Source organism: Thermoascus crustaceus, assembly GCF_041956765.1.
Source record: "Thermoascus crustaceus strain CBS 181.67 unplaced genomic scaffold VTN00scaffold_1, whole genome shotgun sequence".
Lineage (NCBI taxonomy): Eukaryota > Fungi > Ascomycota > Eurotiomycetes > Eurotiales > Thermoascaceae > Thermoascus > Thermoascus crustaceus.
The window spans coordinates 6,027,344-6,046,237 of NW_027192527.1; the positions used below are offsets into that span (position 1 = coordinate 6,027,344).

Genomic DNA, 18,894 nt, shown 5'->3' on the forward strand with positions numbered 1-18,894 from the left:
CTTTGTGGGGTATTGCATATTTCTTAATACACACAGCCCTATCTCTCAGCGAACCTCCTTGGAGGTTCGCGAGAACGGGGGCAGACTCCGTTGGTTGAGGGTCTACGAGGGCTGAGTGACGGTGGTTGGTCAGCTTCGCTGCATTGCACTAGCCACCGTTTGCTTGTCTCCGCTACCTCTCTGAGATCTGCTTGGTCATCTTAACTGATTGCACTGAGTGGTGTCTGCCCGCCTGTCTTATTGGGCCTTCATGTATCTACTCCCTAATGCTAGGTGCATGCAAAATGGATGCTCAATAATTTGAGCCAACCCTCGATATATTCTTTTTCACTGTGCATATTAATATTTATCGGGTAAATGACAATTTGTGCGCCATATAGTATTGGTTTTGGGACGTCATAGGTCAGTTTCTTGGTTTTTTCTGTCGGTAAGTTGGACATCGTTTACCATGCTTGCCATTTACGCAGGTACTGTAGCTAGACTAATCACAGGCCAAGACAATACAGTGGAGTGACTCGCCAATAGCTACTAACTGATGGGATCGTGTGGTGACGGCCCGCTTTCAGAACTGGTAAATCACATGCCTCCTTCAGGGCTTGTTTCGGGCCTTCCAAGCCTGCGACATGGAGAAGCCGAGCACGCTGCACTTTTTTACCTGATACTTTGTGGTATTATTGTTATTATCATAAATTCTACGGATGGTTCATTGATGATCGACCGATCCTTCATAACTTGTGGCTGGCTGGATGTTGGAAAGCTTTTGTCGGAGGTGAATGGAATTGAATGAGTAGTCATTGAATCCGGTCTGTCTCTATAGTAAGTCAAGTCATGCAGGGGCTCACTCTACCTATGAGAGAAATTTTTGATTCGAATCTTGTCTTTTTTTTTCTTTCTTGGAAAAGAAAAGTCTTCCCGATCTACTATCTAATCTATATACCTCCATACCCATGAAACATTACTCACAAGTGGGTAAATAACTCTGGATGCTACAAACAGATGGACAGTGCTCCCTCAGAGAAAGAGAGAAAGGGGGAGGGGCGGGACTGCGAGGGGGTATGCCAACGCTGTACATGTACATCTGCATTGCTATCTGGTATCATTAGGTAGTATCTATCTACCTATCTACCTAGGTTAGGTAGAAATTCATCATGAAATTGTGATTTTGTTCAACAGAGAGAATTCTATGTACATACAACAAGCATTGGAAGGCCCGCCCTGCCGCTATCTCGCTGATCAGCGCTTTAACCATTGTCTACTACGCATCTATCAAGTAGACGATTATGCCGGGACTTCCCATTGCCTTGAAGACACTTATGGATTGATTGATTGATTGATTGATTGATCGTTTGTTTGACGATGCTGCTATTTTATACTTCTTACTGCTGCTGCTGGTGTTGGAGCTGCAAGCTTGTTATCATTGTCCATGTCCATATCCATGTTCCAAGTCCTTGTTATCATCGGCGCCGGTGTACAGAGTACAGTAATTCATATAAGGTGTGTGTGTGCAGTGAGCAGTCTACACTCGTCCGCGTTTCTTCTCGGCTGCGGAGCAAGCAAGCTCCAAGCTCCAATTGAGGCTGGACTGGAGAAGTCCTTTTTAATCTCTGCGGAGGAGGGGTCTAGAAAGAACTCTAGATGTTGATGTGATGTAATGTAATGTAATGAGCATTTTAAACTGACGGGCTGCTCTTAGCTGTGGACGTAGTAGGGTAGGGTGAGGAGGTAAGGCAAGGTAAGGCAAGGTAAGGCAGGGAGAGCTAGTTAGGTAGCTCTATGGTCTTTTCTCGCTGCTGTAGGAGGAAGAACGAACAGACGCGGGGTAGGAAATGTCATGTAGCGTACGTGTGTCGGGACCGGGCCTAGCCAGGGACTGCGGTGGTGTTCTGGCTGTGCCGGTAAAAAAAAGGATATTTTGGTGTCTTATACGGTGGTCGTAGCTGTGGACGCTGCTGCCTGTTGTCCCTGATGCAGGTACGAGTTCGATCTGCATGCTCTTGGTGGATCTGAATTCGGCAATTCAACCGGGCCTGGAGAGTGGTGGTTCCTGAAAAAGTCACAGTATGTAAAGGTCAGCAGCAGCAGTTGCAGGGGTCATTATGCTTGATGATACTGTCCAGAAACTGTCATTCTGGCGTTGAGATTCTGATGTCCATGTACACGCCAGCATGGGGAAACTGTTTCTCGAAGGCATGTCATTGAAACCGGCATCTACAGGCATGGACGGATCTGAAGTCGAGCGGAGCAGTATACGTAATCTCACGTGACGCACATGACAACACGTGACGTTCCTGAGCTGTCTCAACGGTAAAATTACACATTGCCGACCAGTCCGGAATTCCTGCGCCATTGCCAGACCGATACCCAAAACAAATGAGCATCTAGATTGCGTACCCACTATGGAAGGAGGAAGTACAGATGGAGAAAAAAGCTTGCAGGCAGTAAAGTACAACTAGTACAAAGAGAAAAGGAGACACTGCTCTATGCCTCAGGATTGACCTGAACGGTCTTGGCGCATATCTCTCTTTTGAACCTCCACCTCAGCACTAAGCCACTGACAGTGTACTAAGCGCTGTTCGCCCCTTTATCGGATCTCCACGCACTAGCGAAAACGGATTGACTGAGGTCAACTGTTTAGCCAGAGCCACCCTTGAACTTCTTGCCGAAGAGCAGAAGCTGGACCTGGTCGTAGATAGACAGGACACCAGCACCAGCGACACCACGGAGGATGTTAGCACCAGCACCCTTGAAGAAGGAGCGGACACCCTCCTTGGCGGCGATCTGGCGGGCGGCGTCGAGAGAAGAAGAGTACTTGACGGCCTGCAGAGGATATCAGCAACTGATAGGGCAGTTCGTAGGCCCAGAAGATACATACCTCACCAGAGGTCATCATCATACGACGACGGATGGTGTCCAGAGGGTAAGAAGCAATACCAGCACCAGTAGTAACACCCCAGCCGAGCAGGAAGGAAGCAAGGAAGTTACCCTCAAGAGGACCAACCAGGAGAACAGGCTTGATGGAGTCGTACATGCCGAAGTACAGACCACGGTAGACAACGATACCAAGAACGGAAGGACCGAAACCACGGTAGAGACCGGCGATACCGTCGGAGGCGAGGGTCTTCTTGTAGACGTCAATCAGACCGTTGAACTGACGCTCACCACCACCCTTGGCGGACTTGGCGTCGTTGGCAAGACGGGTACGGGCGTAGTCGAGGGAGTAGACGAAGAGGAGGGAGGTGGCACCAGCAGCCTAGAGCATATCAGTCGGATGCTGTGGGAAACAGAAGATATCGAATATACATACACCACCGGAGGCCAGGTTACCCATCATCCACTTGGCGTAGCCATCACGGTCCTTCTTGTAGGCGAACATCGACTTGTAGGTGTCACGGAAGGCGAAGTTCAGAGCCTGGGTAGGGAAGTAACGGATGACGTTGGCAGTGTTACCTCTCCACAGGGAGATAACACCCTCGGAGGCAGCGGTACGGCGGAAGCAGTCCATGATACCGTTGTACTTGCGGTCCAGACGACCAGCCTTGATCATCTCATCCTAAACCACGACCATATCAGTCTTTGTTCAGTGTTCGCGAGAGCATCCGGCATGCCGAATCCGAAGAGGAAAAAAAATTTTCGGCCGGCGAGGTCAGAGTACATTGCATGTCGAACGGCCGGAATAGCACCCGTGCGCCATCGACTGTCACGTCCTCTTCCCTCCAATTACCGCGGGGTAGCAGGCATGTCGTACCTGGTTCTGGATAAGAAGCTTGATACGCTCAATGGGGGCGGCAGCGGTCTTCGAGACGGCGGCGGAAACACCACCCACTGTGGGAACCAGTCAGTTGACCGAACATTCACTTCAACTATTGCTTGTGGCATGGATGTATTCTCGATCGCCCTCGACAGGAAGCGATCAATTGGGCTGGGCGGGGCCAAAACGTACTCATGAAGTCGACCACGAAGCCCTGTTCACAGGATTATCGTCAGCATAGTGTCGAAGAGTCGATCCAAACCAGGCATACTGCTCGAGAAGACACACCCTCGAACGTCTCAAGACCGTTGTGGGAGCCAGGGACCCCTCACAGGCCATTGCGATGTCCGTCGAAAGTGCCCCTCGAGACAGGCCACAAAGAGAACAGTGCAGCACTTACGGGAACGCCAAAGACGCTCTTCTCGGCCTGGTTAACGTCACCCTTGGCCATCTTGATAGCTGCGATATACGCAAACTAGACGACGAAAGGAGAAGAGAAGAGTTGTGATGCTAAGTGTCAAGGGGGGGTACAAGACACTGCAAAGGGTGGATGGGAAGGGAAGAAGGGGAGGAGGAAGAAGAGGAAGAAAAAAAGCGAGCGCGGGCTCTTGTACGCGGGAGGAAGCGAGCGGCAGACGCTACAGGGACGCAGCACGCACGCACCCACTCAGGCGCTCTGCGGCGAGAAAAACATGCAAAAAAACCCAGCGGCGCTAACCCTGGCCCGGGCAACGGCTGCCGACATCTCCCGATCACTCGCTGCGCCGTGCCCACTCTGCGGTCTTTTCTGTTCCAGCATGCCCCAGCCTCTTCCTTCTCCCCGTCTCTGCCGGCCCCTTTCTCCCTCCTCCCCACTCCCCGAGGTCCGATGGCAAGTATGTCTATACAAAATCCTCGCTCTCTCCTCGTCTCGTCCTCCACGCCACCGATGACCAGCAGGTTGCGCAGGTCCCAATCCGGCCGGCCGTTGGTGCCATGGCTCCGGCTCTCCTTGCCGCCACAGCCCTACCGCTCACGGTGATCCATACTGGTTCGGGTGCGTAATCTGAACCACTTGTTATTATTATTTATCTGCGTAACTGCATATGATGATATGGATGTGATTTGATGTAAACAAAGAAAGTCAGAAAGTCTTGTCAACAGCTTGCACTTGAAGATCATATGATGATATGGATGAAGTTTTGAATTCACCAGGACGAAGTTGCAGTCTGCTGCAACTAGTACGCACACGGTAGTCCGGTATAGACCCCGCTTGCCCTTCAAAAAAAAGCAGCTAGACGTGTTCCCATTCGAGGATCTATAGAAAGCTCCCGTCATATCAGCAGGAGTTTTCCTCGTTATTATTAAATGCAACGCGTATGAAATTCCATCCCAATGTCTTGTCCCCAGCTTCTGCGAGAAAAGAACCTAATAACCGCGTGCAGCTAGCTACGCAAAAGATAAACACACGACTACTTACTTAAAGAGGGGCAGATGGCTGTTTTGGCGCCGCAAACTCGTCAAATTGTACTGTATGGTACGCATTAGGCAAGTTGACGCCCCGTCTTTCTACTACTGCTAGCTTGGTTATACACGGACCACCTTGGAGTCTTGGACGTGGAGAAGCTTTGCAAGCCTTTTTACTCCCTGGGGCGGCATTATTGGGCAGCAACGTAGGCGGTAGAAAACTGGAGAGAGCTGCCAGCACATACGGACTACACTCCTAACCTTGATGATAGTCATGATACGGATGGAAAAAATCCATCATCAATACCCTGAAACGATGCCACCACACTCTGTGCTGTCGCCGTGTCAGCACGTGTGGATCCCGTGTCCACCATACCTTCTTTACATGTAGAGTCCGAAGTCCGAGCCCTCGCCGGTGACGAGCCTTGGTTCCATCGCCATCTGATATTTTCGCTCCAACCAGTCGAATTGCATATCGGAGACCACCACAGTACTGTCTCTGATTGCTGCTACGTCGCAAGAATTTTCTAGGGTGGAGAGCAGCTGAGCCGGTAGCTTCCAGCGTTCAATTGCTCCTCAACCTGATAGGTGATGAGATGGCGAAGGATCAAGTATACCAATACTTTCAAATTTGAATAGGGCACTCAACGGAGCTATCATTATTGAGATCTCATGTACTTATACTATTCCACAGAGGGGAGTAGCTTGCTTATCTGGCAGTGAAGACGAGTCGTCTCACTAAGATTTCTAGAGTAATATTATTACTTTGTAGACGTCCAGTGTCACCGAGGCCGGAAAGACCATCGGAATTGTTCCGTCCTCTCTATCTGCGGTTCAATGGCTTTGCTCTTGTCTAAGATGAAGCACTTGGTATAGAATTATCCTTCCGCTGGCTTCCAGCGAATGTATTTCTCTACAAATCAGTCCTGGTGACGATGTTGCCAGGAGACTATGGAAAATTTCTTTACCACTACACAAGAGCTGAAGAAAATGGAAGGTATATATGTATAACTTTTTGGATGATTGGGCTTTGTTCATGTCATGCCCAACTATGAAACAAGACTAATAGACCTATCCACAAATCTTGACAAGACGTCCGATATTACTTATATCATGAGGGAGGACTGCAGCAGAATGTAACCTGCGCCCTCGTATGCATACATGCGATTAGTGCTTCTTCTTCGACCTCTTTCTCTTCTTTCTTGCACCTCCTTCCCGGATGTCAACCTTCATCTCGCCATCATCGTTCTCCTTGTCGGGGACAGAATCACCCGCCGGCTGCTCCGTTGGGAGGATAAACTTAGGGCCTTCTTCATCTCCAAAGGTATCCTTTCGCCATTGCCTAAGCCTAGCCTTCTTGCCCAGCTTCTTTTGATCACGTCGCTTCTTCTCAGGGTCACGGAACGTCGCGAGCTTCTTCAGACCTGCAAACTTGTTGAGCTGCGCATCGTCAGCCATGAGGATATCCCGCGCAGTGAGACCGAAGCTTTGAGGCGATGTCTCGCGGTAGCGGAATCGGGTGGCATTCTTCTTAGTGGCGCCTGGCAGTAAGGTGGGGTCAAGGTCAAGATTGCGGTCGACAGCCTCTTCGATACGGCGTCGCTCCAGGCGGGCTTCACGCTTCTTGTCTCTTTTCTCTTGCGTGCGACTCTTCTTGGATTTCCGCTTCGGCTCGCCGTCCTCTTCAGCGTCGTCACCATCTTCGCCTTCACCCTCTTCACCGCCGTCCATGTCAACATCTGACTGACTGAGTTCAGGCTTCTCATCATCTTCGAAGTCTGGGACCAGGTCCTTGATGTCAATGTCATCATCCCACGTTGGTTTCTTGGGTTTTCGCTTTTTGCCGCTGCCCTCCTCGTCGCCGCTCTCATCGACTTCTTGCTCTGCGTAGTAGTCGTCACCAAAACGTTTCTGCATCTCCTCTTCCCATTTCTTGTCGTCCCAGTTGTCATCCAGGAAGCGGGCCCAATCTTCCTCTGTAAGGTCGGACGCTTTGATGCCTGCGGCCTGTTTGATCTTCTTGACCTTTTCCTCGAGTTCCTCAATCTTCAGCTTCCGCAGGCGATTCCTCTCAGCTTCTTTCTGTTTCTTCTCTTCTTCCTTCTTTTGCCGCTCCGCTTCTCTGCGCTTCTTTCTGGTGCTCTTTTCCTCTCTGCGGACGGAGAGCATGTTCGTGGTATCACGGGCGTGGGTAATCAGCTTTTCATTGACTTTGTTGGGATCCTCGAATCGAAAGTTATAAGCCTCTTCGAAAGCCTCTGCCCTCTGTTCCTCCTCCTCATCATCGGACTCGAGCGGCTGGAACTTCGATTTTTCTGTCGGAATCCATGCCCTGGCAGCCATGAAATTTGACAGGAAGGTTTCTGGATCCTTGTCTGCATTTTCGACATCCAGTTCGATTTCTTTCTTGTCAGAAGCAGGTTCTTCTTTAGACTTTGGTATGAGAAATCCTCCATCTTCGTCTTCATCGCCCGATCCCTGGTCATCCGCCGCAGCGTGCATCTCCTTGACAACGGTCTTTTTCAGTTCTTCTTGTTCTTGCGCAAAGGTCTTGGGAGCTTCCTCCTCCTTCTCTTCCTGGAGTGCGGCGCCGCTCAGGTAATTTTCGCGATGGTAATCACGGAGGAACATCGGCTTCTCCTTCTTTTTCGACTCGTCTTGCTGTTCATCCTCTTCGTCGATTTTCGAGTAGAATGTTACATCTTTCTGATATATCCGAGGATCTTTCGACTTGATTGCATTCAGGGTAGCCATGATCTCCGAGTCGAGAGCCTCGGTAGCCAACTCTCCTTCTTCGTCTTCCTCTTCAGAGGATGACGATTCCTCTGAACCGTCAGACTCATCATCCTCCTCGTCAGCGTCGTCGCTTTTCTTGCGCTTTCCAAGAGAGCTTGTTTTGCCCAGTTTCGCTTCCACTAAAATGAAAAAGAGAAATCCAAGTCAGCGTCCGTAGAATTCAATGTGGATACTGCATGAACATACACTGCTGAATTTCTTCTCTCTTCTTGTTGTGCTCAAAGCGACGGGCATACTCTTCGTTGATCTTGAACTCCTCGCCGTTTACGAGGACTCCTCCGGTCTCGTCGCCGGACTCATCCTCGGAGCTGTCGTCAAGCAACTTCCGCGGTTTCTTGGCTGGCGGCTCCATCTTGATGCGATAAGCCTGGAAAAATGATCACAGTGGAAAGGGGAATCAAGAAGCTCTGAAGAGCGTTCCAATTCTGCCGATTCCGCTCTGTTTTGTTGCGCGGCGCAGAGCTGGGAGTAAAAAGTTAACGGTGTGCGGCAGAAAAAGTCTGGTCACACCGCCTACAGAAGCAGAAGCCTGGATCGGCGCCTGCGATCTTAGGCGACGATAACTTGACGTAGACGACCAATTAATGGCCGTACCGACAACCCCGGACTCCGGCAGCTAGACGCGCTGACCAGCGACGAGAGACACTCCTTATGACACTTGACAACTCCTGTCTTTAGGACAAAGCATCTCTCATGTCTCAGTATTTACGTATTCGTTTTAATTGACCGACTGACCTACGAATATTTCTTTCCCCGCATCTTCTCACGTCGTTGTATGGCTGGAAACGTACGCTAGATGTCGACTCCTCAGCCAGCTCCCGTGCCCCAGGCCGGGAAGCTCGTCAGTGTCGTGTACGTCTTCTTCCCCCTATTTTCCAATACAATCCTGGTTGATTTAGTGTCCATAATTTACTGATTATACGCTTTAGTCCCGTTGGGTTGAAGGAAGCTGCTCTCGACTCCCCGACTTTCCGTGCAACCGCGCTGCATTTCGCAGACCAAATTGAGTTTATTGAAAGATGGCTCGACGGATACGCAAGGTCCGCAGCGAAGCTCACAGGAGAGCTCTCTATGTTCGAGCAGATCACCAGCGGCTTTCTCTCCTATACCACGAATCCCATCACCATCTCTGAAGCTGTCCTTGACCATGACTATACGTTGTTAGCGATGAGACGGTATGGCGAGAGTGCCAGAGAGGTTTGGAATGGAATGATTACAACAATTAAAAAGCTGGAGCAATTGGTTGTGGAACCCATTAGGGCATTTATTCAAGGGGACTTGCGTACATTCAAGGTACAACCTCCCTCCTCCCCGTCTGTTAGGGGTCAAGACTCATGCTTGTTGCTGCCTGCAGGAAACACGTCGCATCCTGGACCAAACTCAGAAACAGTACGACCACTTACAGGCAAGATATTCGTCGCAAGGAAAGTCGAAAGAGGCATCCTCTCTGAGGGAAGACGCCTTTCAACTTCATGAGGCTCGTAAAGCTTACCTGAAGGCATCAATGGACTTTTGTGTCCAGGCACCTCAAGTGCGGAACAGTCTTGACAGGCTACTGGTTCGGATATCTTTCGATCAATGGCGAGAGGCCAGGTGTATTCATGATAACAACACCGCAACGTTTGCAAAATGGGCCCAGGAGATGGACCGTATCAAGGGCTGGGTCCATGAGATGGAAACCAGTGAAAGATCTTCCCGAAAAGAGTTGCTCGCTGCTAGGAAGCAGATTGAAGAGGCTGCAGAGTTGGCTGCTAGACCGTCTCGTGAGCTCGATGCCTATTCCGTCTCCACGGTTCCTTACCTCGGGACCGCCTCAACGTTTAAGATGGGCAAAGACCAGCCATTCAGACCAGAGAAACAGGGGTGGCTAAACCTGAGGACATTTACGGGAAAGCCAACTCGGACGGTTTGGGTCCGCCGATGGGCTTTCTTGAAAAATGGGATTTTTGGCTGTCTTGTACAGGGCGCCCGAACCGGTGGTGTTGAAGAGAGTGAGAGAATAGGCGTGCTGCTATGCAGCATCCGGCCGGCCTTCCAGGAAGAGCGGAGATTCTGTTTCGAGGTCAAAACGAAGAACAACACTATAATGCTGCAGGCAGAAACCCAGAAGGAAATCACCGAGTGGATTGGCTCCTTCGAGGCGGCGAAACGGAAGGCATTGGAAAATCCCAGGAGTACTGACTTGTCGATTTCTGGAAAAGGCAAAGTTCAGGATCCTGCATTTTCAATTTCCCAGCCCCCAGCCCCTGAATTTACAGCGGATCCCTCCGACTCCCTCACCCCCAATGCAAACGATGAGCCTGCTTCAGTAGACCGGGAACGGAGTGGGACTCTTACTGCCCAAGAACGCGATGCGCTTGCACTTAGGAGCAGCAATGAATTCGGTAGTCCAAGACGGTTTACTGGACTGGATGGAGAGCCTGGAAGCGCACGGGAACACACCGCCAGAATCATTCAGAAGTTGGACCTTCATCGCAAGTCGAATACTGCAGGACCGCAGTCCCCGCCACAGCTGGCTCCCTCGGCAGGTATCGCCAGTCTCATCTCTGCTAGTCACAGTATTCTTCCATACAGCGGCGCACCGGTTAATCCGGCAGACAATGATGGCACCAGAGGCCGCGGTTCCACTCTTCGTGAAAGTACCCCAACAACGCTTGCGCCTCCGACGTTGGCCAATCCGCCGGCTCCAACAAGCATGAGCAAAGCGGCTGTAATCGTGAGCCACGAAAGAGGGATTGGACTTGGGCTTGCAGACAGTACGGGAGGTATGCCGAGTGGCATGATGGCAAATCTCTGGGGCAGCTCAAATTGGGGTTTCATGAATAGGCTAGAGCGTGAAAATCTGCGGTTGCCAGATTCGAAGAATGCTGACCATGAAGAGTCATCATCAAAGAGACCGGCATCTCCTAAGAGTGATACTTCCAAAAAAGGTTTGGAATCCGATGCCTCTAGTGGCTCTAAGCAGACATCGGCACCGCGCCATAGACAGACTGTCAGTCTTGACAGTATTGATGGGGATGCAGCAAAATTAGGAGGATCTGCTCTTGCTATTCCACGAGAGTATCCTAGTTGCTATCCTCAACAGCTCAAAACTCAGGACGCCCAGTTTCGGCTGCTCTTCCCCGATGTAAGAAGAGAAGAGAGCCTGGTACTAGTGTTTAGGGCTACATGGAGTCCAAACGATCAACAAGAGTTTCCCGGCAGAGCCTATGTTACGATGCGAAATATATATTTCTACAGCAATTATCTTGGTCTGGTGCTGACAACAAGTGCCGCACTCAGCAGCATCACGGAAGTAACGGCTGCTCCTGGACGGGATTGTGATTTCTTGTTCCTTCACATTGCCCCGCGTCCAGGTGATGATGCACCGGGCCGCATAACGGTGAAGACGTTCCTCGAGCCATTGAGACTGCTCCAAAGGCGACTAAATTTCTTAATTAGAGAAGCTACAGCTGAGGAAACCCCTGGCCTGGAGGCCACAATCAAGGCTCTGCTGAAAATGGAGACTGATGGTCCTACTCCTACCAGGACCCCCAGCATAGATAGCTGGGAAGACGTCTCTTTGAATACACCCATGGATAACGGGTCCAGCGGAAACTTAAGCAAACCAGTCGGAAAAGATCTTCGGGCGCCTATCTATATCGACAAGAATTTCGACATTGACTCAACCAAAGGTGGTCGCGGAGATGTTCCCAAGTTTAGACTACCAGCTCAACCTGTGCAATACGTCCCTCAAGGAAATCTTGATCTTGTCGCGGAGAGGGTGCTTGACATTAGTCCCAAAGGCCTGTTCCACGTGCTTTTCGGTGACAAGAGTGCTGTCTGGCAGCTGCTGCTGAACGAAAGAAGGGTTAATAGTGAGTTTTGGTCTTGCACTTTCCATGCTAGATTTAGCTGCTAATGGGATCAAGATATCAAACAGGGACCGTGGCTTACCAGCGAATCTCGCCACTTGAGACGGGACTTCGAATATAAAATTGAGACAACGGATCTGCTCGGTAATGCCTGCCCATTTTGATTTGTAACTACGAATCAATTTCTAATAATTTCCTGCAGGTCGTTCACAAGAAAACAAAGTTTCCGACTACCAGATCATCGATGTTTGCAATGACCACCTATGCTACGTTGTTACTGATAAACGGACCCCATGGCACCTTCCTTTTAGACGCAACTTCAGACTGGTCAGTAAGATCGTTATCACTTACGTCGCCAAATCAAAGAGCAAGCTTGCCATCTTTACGAAAGTCGAGTGGCTATGGTCTCCATATGTACTTAAAAGTTAGTGGCACTGGTACTCCTATTACGCTGCATATTCCTAACATTATCCTAGATATCATCGATAAACAAGCGACCAAAGATCTTGAGCAAGACGCTTTGGATCTGCTTGACCTCGTCGGCGATCAAGTACGAAAGCTTGGTACTCAGGGCCGAACCAAGAAGGCCATAACCATTTTTGGTTACGTCGGACGCCAGAAGCAGGTGTCCCAACTTTCAGCAAGTGATGCATCGCTGAAACTGGAATCCCGCAAGTCTCGAAAGCAACGGACCCTGATCCAATTGCTGTTGGAGACCTTGGGATCCCTTCTTGAGAGCGCCGTCTCATTGTTAATCATGTGGACGTTCGCCCTTCTCCGCTGGGCCTGGAAGACGACTAGAGCCAATACTGTGATCTTAATATTGCTCTTCTCAAGCGTGTTGATCAACGGATTTTATTCCTCACGGGACAGTTATGACTGGTGGCGGGAGAGAAATGCAGGAAAGTTCATGGCTCGTCTTGGCGTCCGCCCTGACAATGTCATGAGCAAAGCCATTTACATGAAGGATATTGACGAGGCAGTAGCCAACTCGACTATGTGGCGAACTAACAATAGCTCAAGCAGCTGCTTCTCCACGTTCCACGAGCAGAGCCTGCTCAGTCATGACATTCCCCTCACCCTTACCGCATCGGGACCAAGGGACGCAATATCGAAAAGTGCAGCGAGGCGTCTGCAGCATACTCGTCAGCGTCTCGGCATGTACCGACACGACCTCATTGTAGCACTCAGAGTGGTCAACAGCATTGAGAAAGAAGTGCTTCAAAATGAATGGGAGCGTTGGCTTCAACAGGAATTGCGACGCTGTGGTCAAGTCGAGGCCCTGCTAAAAGCCGACGAAGACACTGACGCCGATGAGGACGCAATCCTATGGGCCAAGACTATTTTCGCCGGGCGCAAGGAAGATGTGATGCGTTGGTATGAAGATTATTGTATGAGTTGCCAGAAAGAGCAAGAGCAGATTGATATGAACAGTCTTGGATTTGGGATCGAGCGCACTGCGATTGTTTAGGCGAATTGGTTGTAAATGTTGGTTGCTTCGTCTTTTCGCCTTTTTGCTCAGCTCGCAAAAGATACCCTATCGCATTGGGTTCTTTGAATATATTTGTCGGCTCTTTCTGTAGAAAGCATTCGTTCTCGCTTGGGTCATCGGTCATGCTTTTGGAGGAGGGTACTTCCGAACATGGAATATATATAATATAATACATTATTTTCAACAGTTATTTGTGCGCTTTATTAGCAAGAGCTTTGGACATAGACAGAGTCTAGTTCTATTCGTCGTTGCGGACGAGCAACTCGGCCTAAACCGACAGCCTTTCGCGCAGTCGCGTTTCGCGTAGATGGAGCAAGACCAATGTGCTCCAACGTTGTAGCCTGTCATGGCGGTGATGGAAGAATAAAGTAATATACGCCAGACAGAGCAGGACGTTCAATTCTGTCTCGGCTTCACGGTTCCTTCCTGGACGACGTAGTACACCACGGTCCCATCGCCACCCATCCCCTTATCCACCATGGCCAGTAGTAGCCATTTACCACCCCACTCATTCGTGACAAGCGCCTGTTTTCTGCGCTCGTAGTATTCAACCAACTTATTCGCTTTTTCATCTTTGGCTGCACCGTCGACGTCGTTACGTCCGACGAGAGTTTGGGGCTCTTCATCGGCTTCAGGAAGGGAATCAAAAACCTGCGCCAATTTTCGCAGGCTCCATGATTGACCCTGCGCTGTTGGAAGAACGAACGTGCGCTCAGGAAGCAGATCATCATCGCGAAGGCCTTTCTCTAGCATGTATAACTGCTCGTCTGGGTGGGTGTAGATGCGATGGGGCGGAATGCCGGAGATTAAAGGAGTGGGAGGAGGCTGCAGCTCAGACGAATATGATATTGGTTTAGATGGTTCATGGACACGTAAGGAGGTCCAATAATGCTGGTGCTGCAGGTTGTGGAGGATTTGGGTTGTGAGAGCGGAGACGGGGTCGGAGCCAGAGCCGGAGGCGGAGATGAGAGTTGTGAGGGCGGAGGGCTCTGGGGAAGAAGTGGTTGCAGACATCGTTCGTATATTCTTCTCCTGAGGATAGGATTGTAATGGATGGTGTATCTCTGAAGAGGGAGGAATGATCTCTAGTTGAGCTTCATTAAGGGCGTCTAAAAAAGTTATGAGCCTTCAGGACAATTCGGCTACGGAGCAGAGTTTCTACTTACTAGTATGGGCAATAGACCGCTAAGGGAGACATGCCATCGGCGAATATGAAGACCTAGATGGTTATAAATAATAACTGCAGGATCCACTGTAAGCCTTCCGACGTCGAGTCCGTCATGCGGGGAACTGGAGCAGACTTGAGGTCGGAGCGATAAAAACTAGGGCTGCCCGAGTCCCGTGCCGTCAACGGTCCTCAGCCTACCGTCGGCGTTCGGCGCGGCGCGTTATGGGACTTCAAGCTACAGCAGCGCGCGGAGGTTGTAGTACTGAACACATGGCATCATCAACAATAATGCAGACATTCCTACAGGCATTCCGCGGTCTGCTTCCTTAAGCGCTTCTGTAAATGCTCTCCGCTCCGAGCTCCGGTTGACCTTATTCTTCGGTTCCTTTTTTCTCCCCTGTCTTGAAGAAATCCTTCATACACTCCACCAGGACACCCGCGCCTGTGCTATCTCTATGGCACGGCAGAAGCAAACAGAGCCGATACGGCGATCACCTTCGGGACTCATGCAGACGCCTTCAGATTCGCCAGAGCGCAATATGCGCCAACTAAATGGGAAGGCTGAAAAGCCAATTCCCATGAACGGGAGTGCATCTGCGAAAAAGGAGTCGGTCGCTCCTCCATCTTCAGATAGCCCAGGGTTGCTACAACTTGCTATCTGCGTCCTTGGGATATATGCTTCTTTGTACGGGTACCCTATTTGATGCTTTAAACGCTTTGCGCAAAAGCTAATCAACTGCAGTCTGTCATGGGCAGTGCTTCAAGAAGCCATTACGACGACATCCTACCCCATCCGTCCCCCGACAGCAGAAGAGCCAGAGCCCCCGACGGAGCGCTTCACCTTCTCGATCGTCCTGAATACCATCCAATCCTCCTTCGCCGCAATCACAGGCTTCATATACCTCTTTTTCTCTACTCCAAGGGGCCAGAAAGTCCCCTCGATCTTCCCGACCCGTCGGATCCTGTTCCCCATGCTCCTAGTTAGCATCTCCTCATCCCTGGCGTCGCCCTTTGGCTACGCCAGTCTGGCACATATCGACTACCTGACCTTCATCCTCGCGAAATCCTGCAAACTCCTCCCCGTCATGTTCCTCCACCTGACGATATTCCGGAAGCGGTACCCGCTGTACAAATACGCCGTTGTCCTCCTAGTGACCTTGGGCGTCGCGACGTTCACCCTACACCATCCAGGAACAAGCAAGAAGGCAGCAACAAAGACGAACAGCGGTCGCTCCCTATATGGCCTGTTCCTCCTCTTCATCAACCTACTCCTGGACGGCCTCACAAACACAACACAGGACCACGTCTTCAACTCCCCACACCTTTACACCCGCTTCACAGGCCCGCAGATGATGGTTGCACAGAATGTCCTCTCCACCATCCTCACAACGACCTACCTCCTTGTCACTCCATACCTCACCGACAGCCCCATTAACCTGCTCCCGATCCCACCCTCCACAGGAACAGAGCTCTCCTCCGCCATCGCCTTCCTCTCGCGGCACCCGCGCGCGATGAAGGACGTCCTGGGCTTCGCCGCCTGCGGCGCTGTGGGCCAGCTCTTCATCTTTTACACCCTCTCGCGGTTCTCGTCCCTCCTGCTCGTCACGGTCACGGTGACAAGGAAAATGCTCACCATGCTGTTGAGCGTGTTCTGGTTCGGACATTCGTTGACCCCCGGACAGTGGCTGGGGGTCGGGCTCGTGTTTGGTGGAGTTGGTGCTGAGGGAGTGGTGCAGAGGCAGGAGAAGAAGGCGAAGGAGAGGGCCAAGGCGGAGGCGGCAGCAAAGGCAGGGGCTGCGAAGAAAGAACTGTAGATTATATATTCCTTTTTTGCTTGTGTTGTTTGGCTTTTTTCTTCGATTATGTTTTATTATATTATAGAGATGAGATGAGATGTGTTTTTATGGAAACTACTGGATTGGATGATGTCTTCATGGTTTTTGTGCCTTTCTGAGTAGGTATATGTAAGCTGTGCACATGTATTACATCCGTACCCATCTCGTCCCTAGCCTTATTGAAGCCCGAACTGTGCATCTAAGCTCCAACGACACTGCCACCCTTATATGCCTAAATGACTGGAGACATATATGCAAGACCAATCCCTGGAAGATGCGCCACCCCTACGTAAATTATTGAGTTCTAGATTTGCATGCAGACAACTTTCTTAAAACGTCGAAAGAACGGAGGATCCTCTTCTACACCTTTCTCCTGAGCCCTTGACGGCGTATCTAACATGGTTCTCTTTGCTTTTTCAGCTGCTGGCCCGCAGACCAAGAGGCGATATTATTTTGCAACAGGACGGACATCCAGAGCACTAGCCACACGGCGTGGGCAAACCCCGGATACAGAGGAAGCCAGGGTGTGCTCGAATCCAAAACGAATCGGCAAATCGTCTGAAATTGGCCATGATCAAGCTGAAACTGGACTTGGAACCGATCAATGAGGACTCGACCGACAGTCCGGACCCCCCAAAATGTCGTGTTAGGCAGTTATCCGTGCGAATCCACTTGGGGGTTTTCCTTCTGTTGCTCTTCCTGATCGTGATTTGGCGATAGATTGAAGCCTCCACGTCTGTTGGGCAAAGTCTTAGTCCATATCGGCCACGACATAGCCCCGAGAGTCCAGACTCTAGCCTCTGCGCGCCGTGGTGGGGGATCTCCTGCGTTGCGCAGCCCACTAGACTTGTCGAGACGCCCGGTCTCGCTTCGCCAGACGGAGGATCTGCTCGGGGATGAGACGCAATGACACTCCCCCACTCCGAATACTCAACTTACTCCATGCAGGTATGCCATTCCTTCTTCCCGGCCTGCCCGTTGTAGCTAGCAGCCAGGACAATCCAAGGACCCTGCTGGCAATCTAGGAACAACTGGCAGATCGGAAGGCCAACCCGATGTGCTTTCGGGTTTTGCATGGATGCACACACATCCCACGGCCTGACGGACCCCACCCGGCGTGGTGTGGGATGCCTGCAGACTGAAATATAATGCGGCGCGAACTCTTGACTCAACAGCCTCGAAGGCCCAAATTGCGGGGAGACGTGACTAGCCTTTAGGATGCTGTACCAATCACCCGGTGGACGGACGATACTAATCAACAATTAGGACAACCTCAGTATAACGCCCCTTCCGGATGCCCGCTTCTTTGCGTGACCTTGATAACCCTGACATATTCCATACAGTGGTCGGTGCTCACAGGTGTCTAGAAAGTCAAAGCAAGTGACAGGAATATTGGCTCACATGGCCTTTTCCTCCTTGTGAACGCGCTAAATGTGTGTGTGGTCATCTACAATGGGCCTGCTGCGAGATCCAATTCGTGGCTGGAACACTTCTCCCAGTTCTACGGAATACCCCTGCTAGACAAAGAACAGCACATGGCTATCTTGGAAAATGTGCTCAAGTTGTCTGAGGCCAGATCCCACCGTCAGAAGTACCAGACCCCACAGCATACCCCCGTGTTGTGGTCCGCTCACCTCCGAGTATACGATCGGGAGTACGTACGGGAAGTGGCGGTGACAAGAGCAGGTCAAATCCAAAGTATTCTAGACTGGATCGACAGATACCCATTAATTGTAGGCTCTTGGACTCAGATGCATGCGTGGAGTCGTACAGCTTCTCCATCGATTTTTAGACCCCTGGCCCATTTTGTCGGACCATAGAAACTGAAATCCTAGCAAACTGACACCATTGAGCCGGGTATATGGTGCAGCTTCTTTGATAAAAACTTTTTCGACAGTCCGATGAGGATCAGGACAACATCATCATTTCGCTATAAGTCCTGCTCAGGAGGCTTGGGTGCTAGGATTTTGGGAACATATGACGCAGCTTGATGCAGCCGGGGAGGAGATCCCGATCCTGGGGTCTGCCCTCGATTTTGAACTATTCTTCTTCCAATGGTGCACGTGTTCAGCTAGAAGCACTCTAGGGCTGACGTGTATGACCTCTCACATGACATGAGCTGGCTCAACTTCGCTTATTGGCACGAGCATCTGCCTGCAACTCTCTACCCCACGGCCGTTCGACAGCTGTATCACTCATCTTAGATATGGATTCGAGCTCCAGCCAATAATCCATAGATCTGAGACCCTTCTTCGGGGTTTGCTGTTACAGCGGACGCTAAGCACGGAGTACATATGTAGTACCAGATGGCATCTTACCCAGAAAGATGTTGACATGTCTCCACCTGACCTCTCCTGGCAGGGAGGTCGACACATCCCTGTGAGCAAGCAGCCTCTCTGACGTTATCGATTGATACGGTGGCTTGGCAAAGCTGGAGAGAAGATGTCTCAAGCCGAGGAAGCAGATGCCACATGCTTATCGTCAGCTAGATATACCATGCCTAGATATGGATAGGTCGACAGTGAACGGGAATCATGAGATTCACACCGATTAAA

General features: G+C 50.7%; 6 protein-coding genes across 6 annotated transcripts; 2 read left to right on the top strand and 4 right to left on the bottom strand.

Moving 5' to 3' along the window:
- Window positions 1-2,631: 2,631 nt before the first annotated feature.
- Window positions 2,632-4,199, bottom strand: VTN00DRAFT_2186 (uncharacterized protein; the record flags this gene model as incomplete). The annotated part of the gene is made up of 6 exons (XM_069428376.1): window positions 2,632-2,817; window positions 2,873-3,250; window positions 3,305-3,550; window positions 3,746-3,822; window positions 3,941-3,962; window positions 4,149-4,199. The coding sequence occupies 6 exons, from the start codon at window positions 4,197-4,199 to the stop codon at window positions 2,632-2,634; spliced, it is 960 nt and encodes a 319-aa protein (XP_069292888.1).
- A 2,162-nt stretch (window positions 4,200-6,361) lies between these two features.
- On the bottom strand, window positions 6,362-8,342 carry VTN00DRAFT_2187 (uncharacterized protein; the record flags this gene model as incomplete). Its single annotated transcript, XM_069428377.1, has 2 exons — window positions 6,362-8,109; window positions 8,177-8,342. 2 exons carry the CDS (start codon window positions 8,340-8,342, stop codon window positions 6,362-6,364), a joined length of 1,914 nt encoding a protein of 637 aa, XP_069292889.1.
- A 444-nt stretch (window positions 8,343-8,786) lies between these two features.
- On the top strand, window positions 8,787-13,315 carry VTN00DRAFT_2188 (uncharacterized protein; the record flags this gene model as incomplete). Its single annotated transcript, XM_069428378.1, has 6 exons — window positions 8,787-8,842; window positions 8,920-9,283; window positions 9,345-11,847; window positions 11,902-11,988; window positions 12,047-12,268; window positions 12,321-13,315. The coding sequence occupies 6 exons, from the start codon at window positions 8,787-8,789 to the stop codon at window positions 13,313-13,315; spliced, it is 4,227 nt and encodes a 1,408-aa protein (XP_069292890.1).
- A 417-nt stretch (window positions 13,316-13,732) lies between these two features.
- VTN00DRAFT_2189 (uncharacterized protein) lies at window positions 13,733-14,350 on the bottom strand (the record flags this gene model as incomplete). Its single annotated transcript, XM_069428379.1, has 1 exon — window positions 13,733-14,350. One exon carries the CDS (start codon window positions 14,348-14,350, stop codon window positions 13,733-13,735), a length of 618 nt encoding a protein of 205 aa, XP_069292891.1.
- Window positions 14,351-14,959: 609 nt separating this feature from the next.
- Window positions 14,960-16,318, top strand: VTN00DRAFT_2190 (uncharacterized protein; the record flags this gene model as incomplete). Its single annotated transcript, XM_069428381.1, has 2 exons — window positions 14,960-15,189; window positions 15,247-16,318. 2 exons carry the CDS (start codon window positions 14,960-14,962, stop codon window positions 16,316-16,318), a joined length of 1,302 nt encoding a protein of 433 aa, XP_069292892.1.
- A 675-nt stretch (window positions 16,319-16,993) lies between these two features.
- Window positions 16,994-17,415, bottom strand: VTN00DRAFT_2191 (uncharacterized protein; the record flags this gene model as incomplete). Its single annotated transcript, XM_069428382.1, has 2 exons — window positions 16,994-17,225; window positions 17,279-17,415. 2 exons carry the CDS (start codon window positions 17,413-17,415, stop codon window positions 16,994-16,996), a joined length of 369 nt encoding a protein of 122 aa, XP_069292893.1.
- Window positions 17,416-18,894: the final 1,479 nt, after the last annotated feature.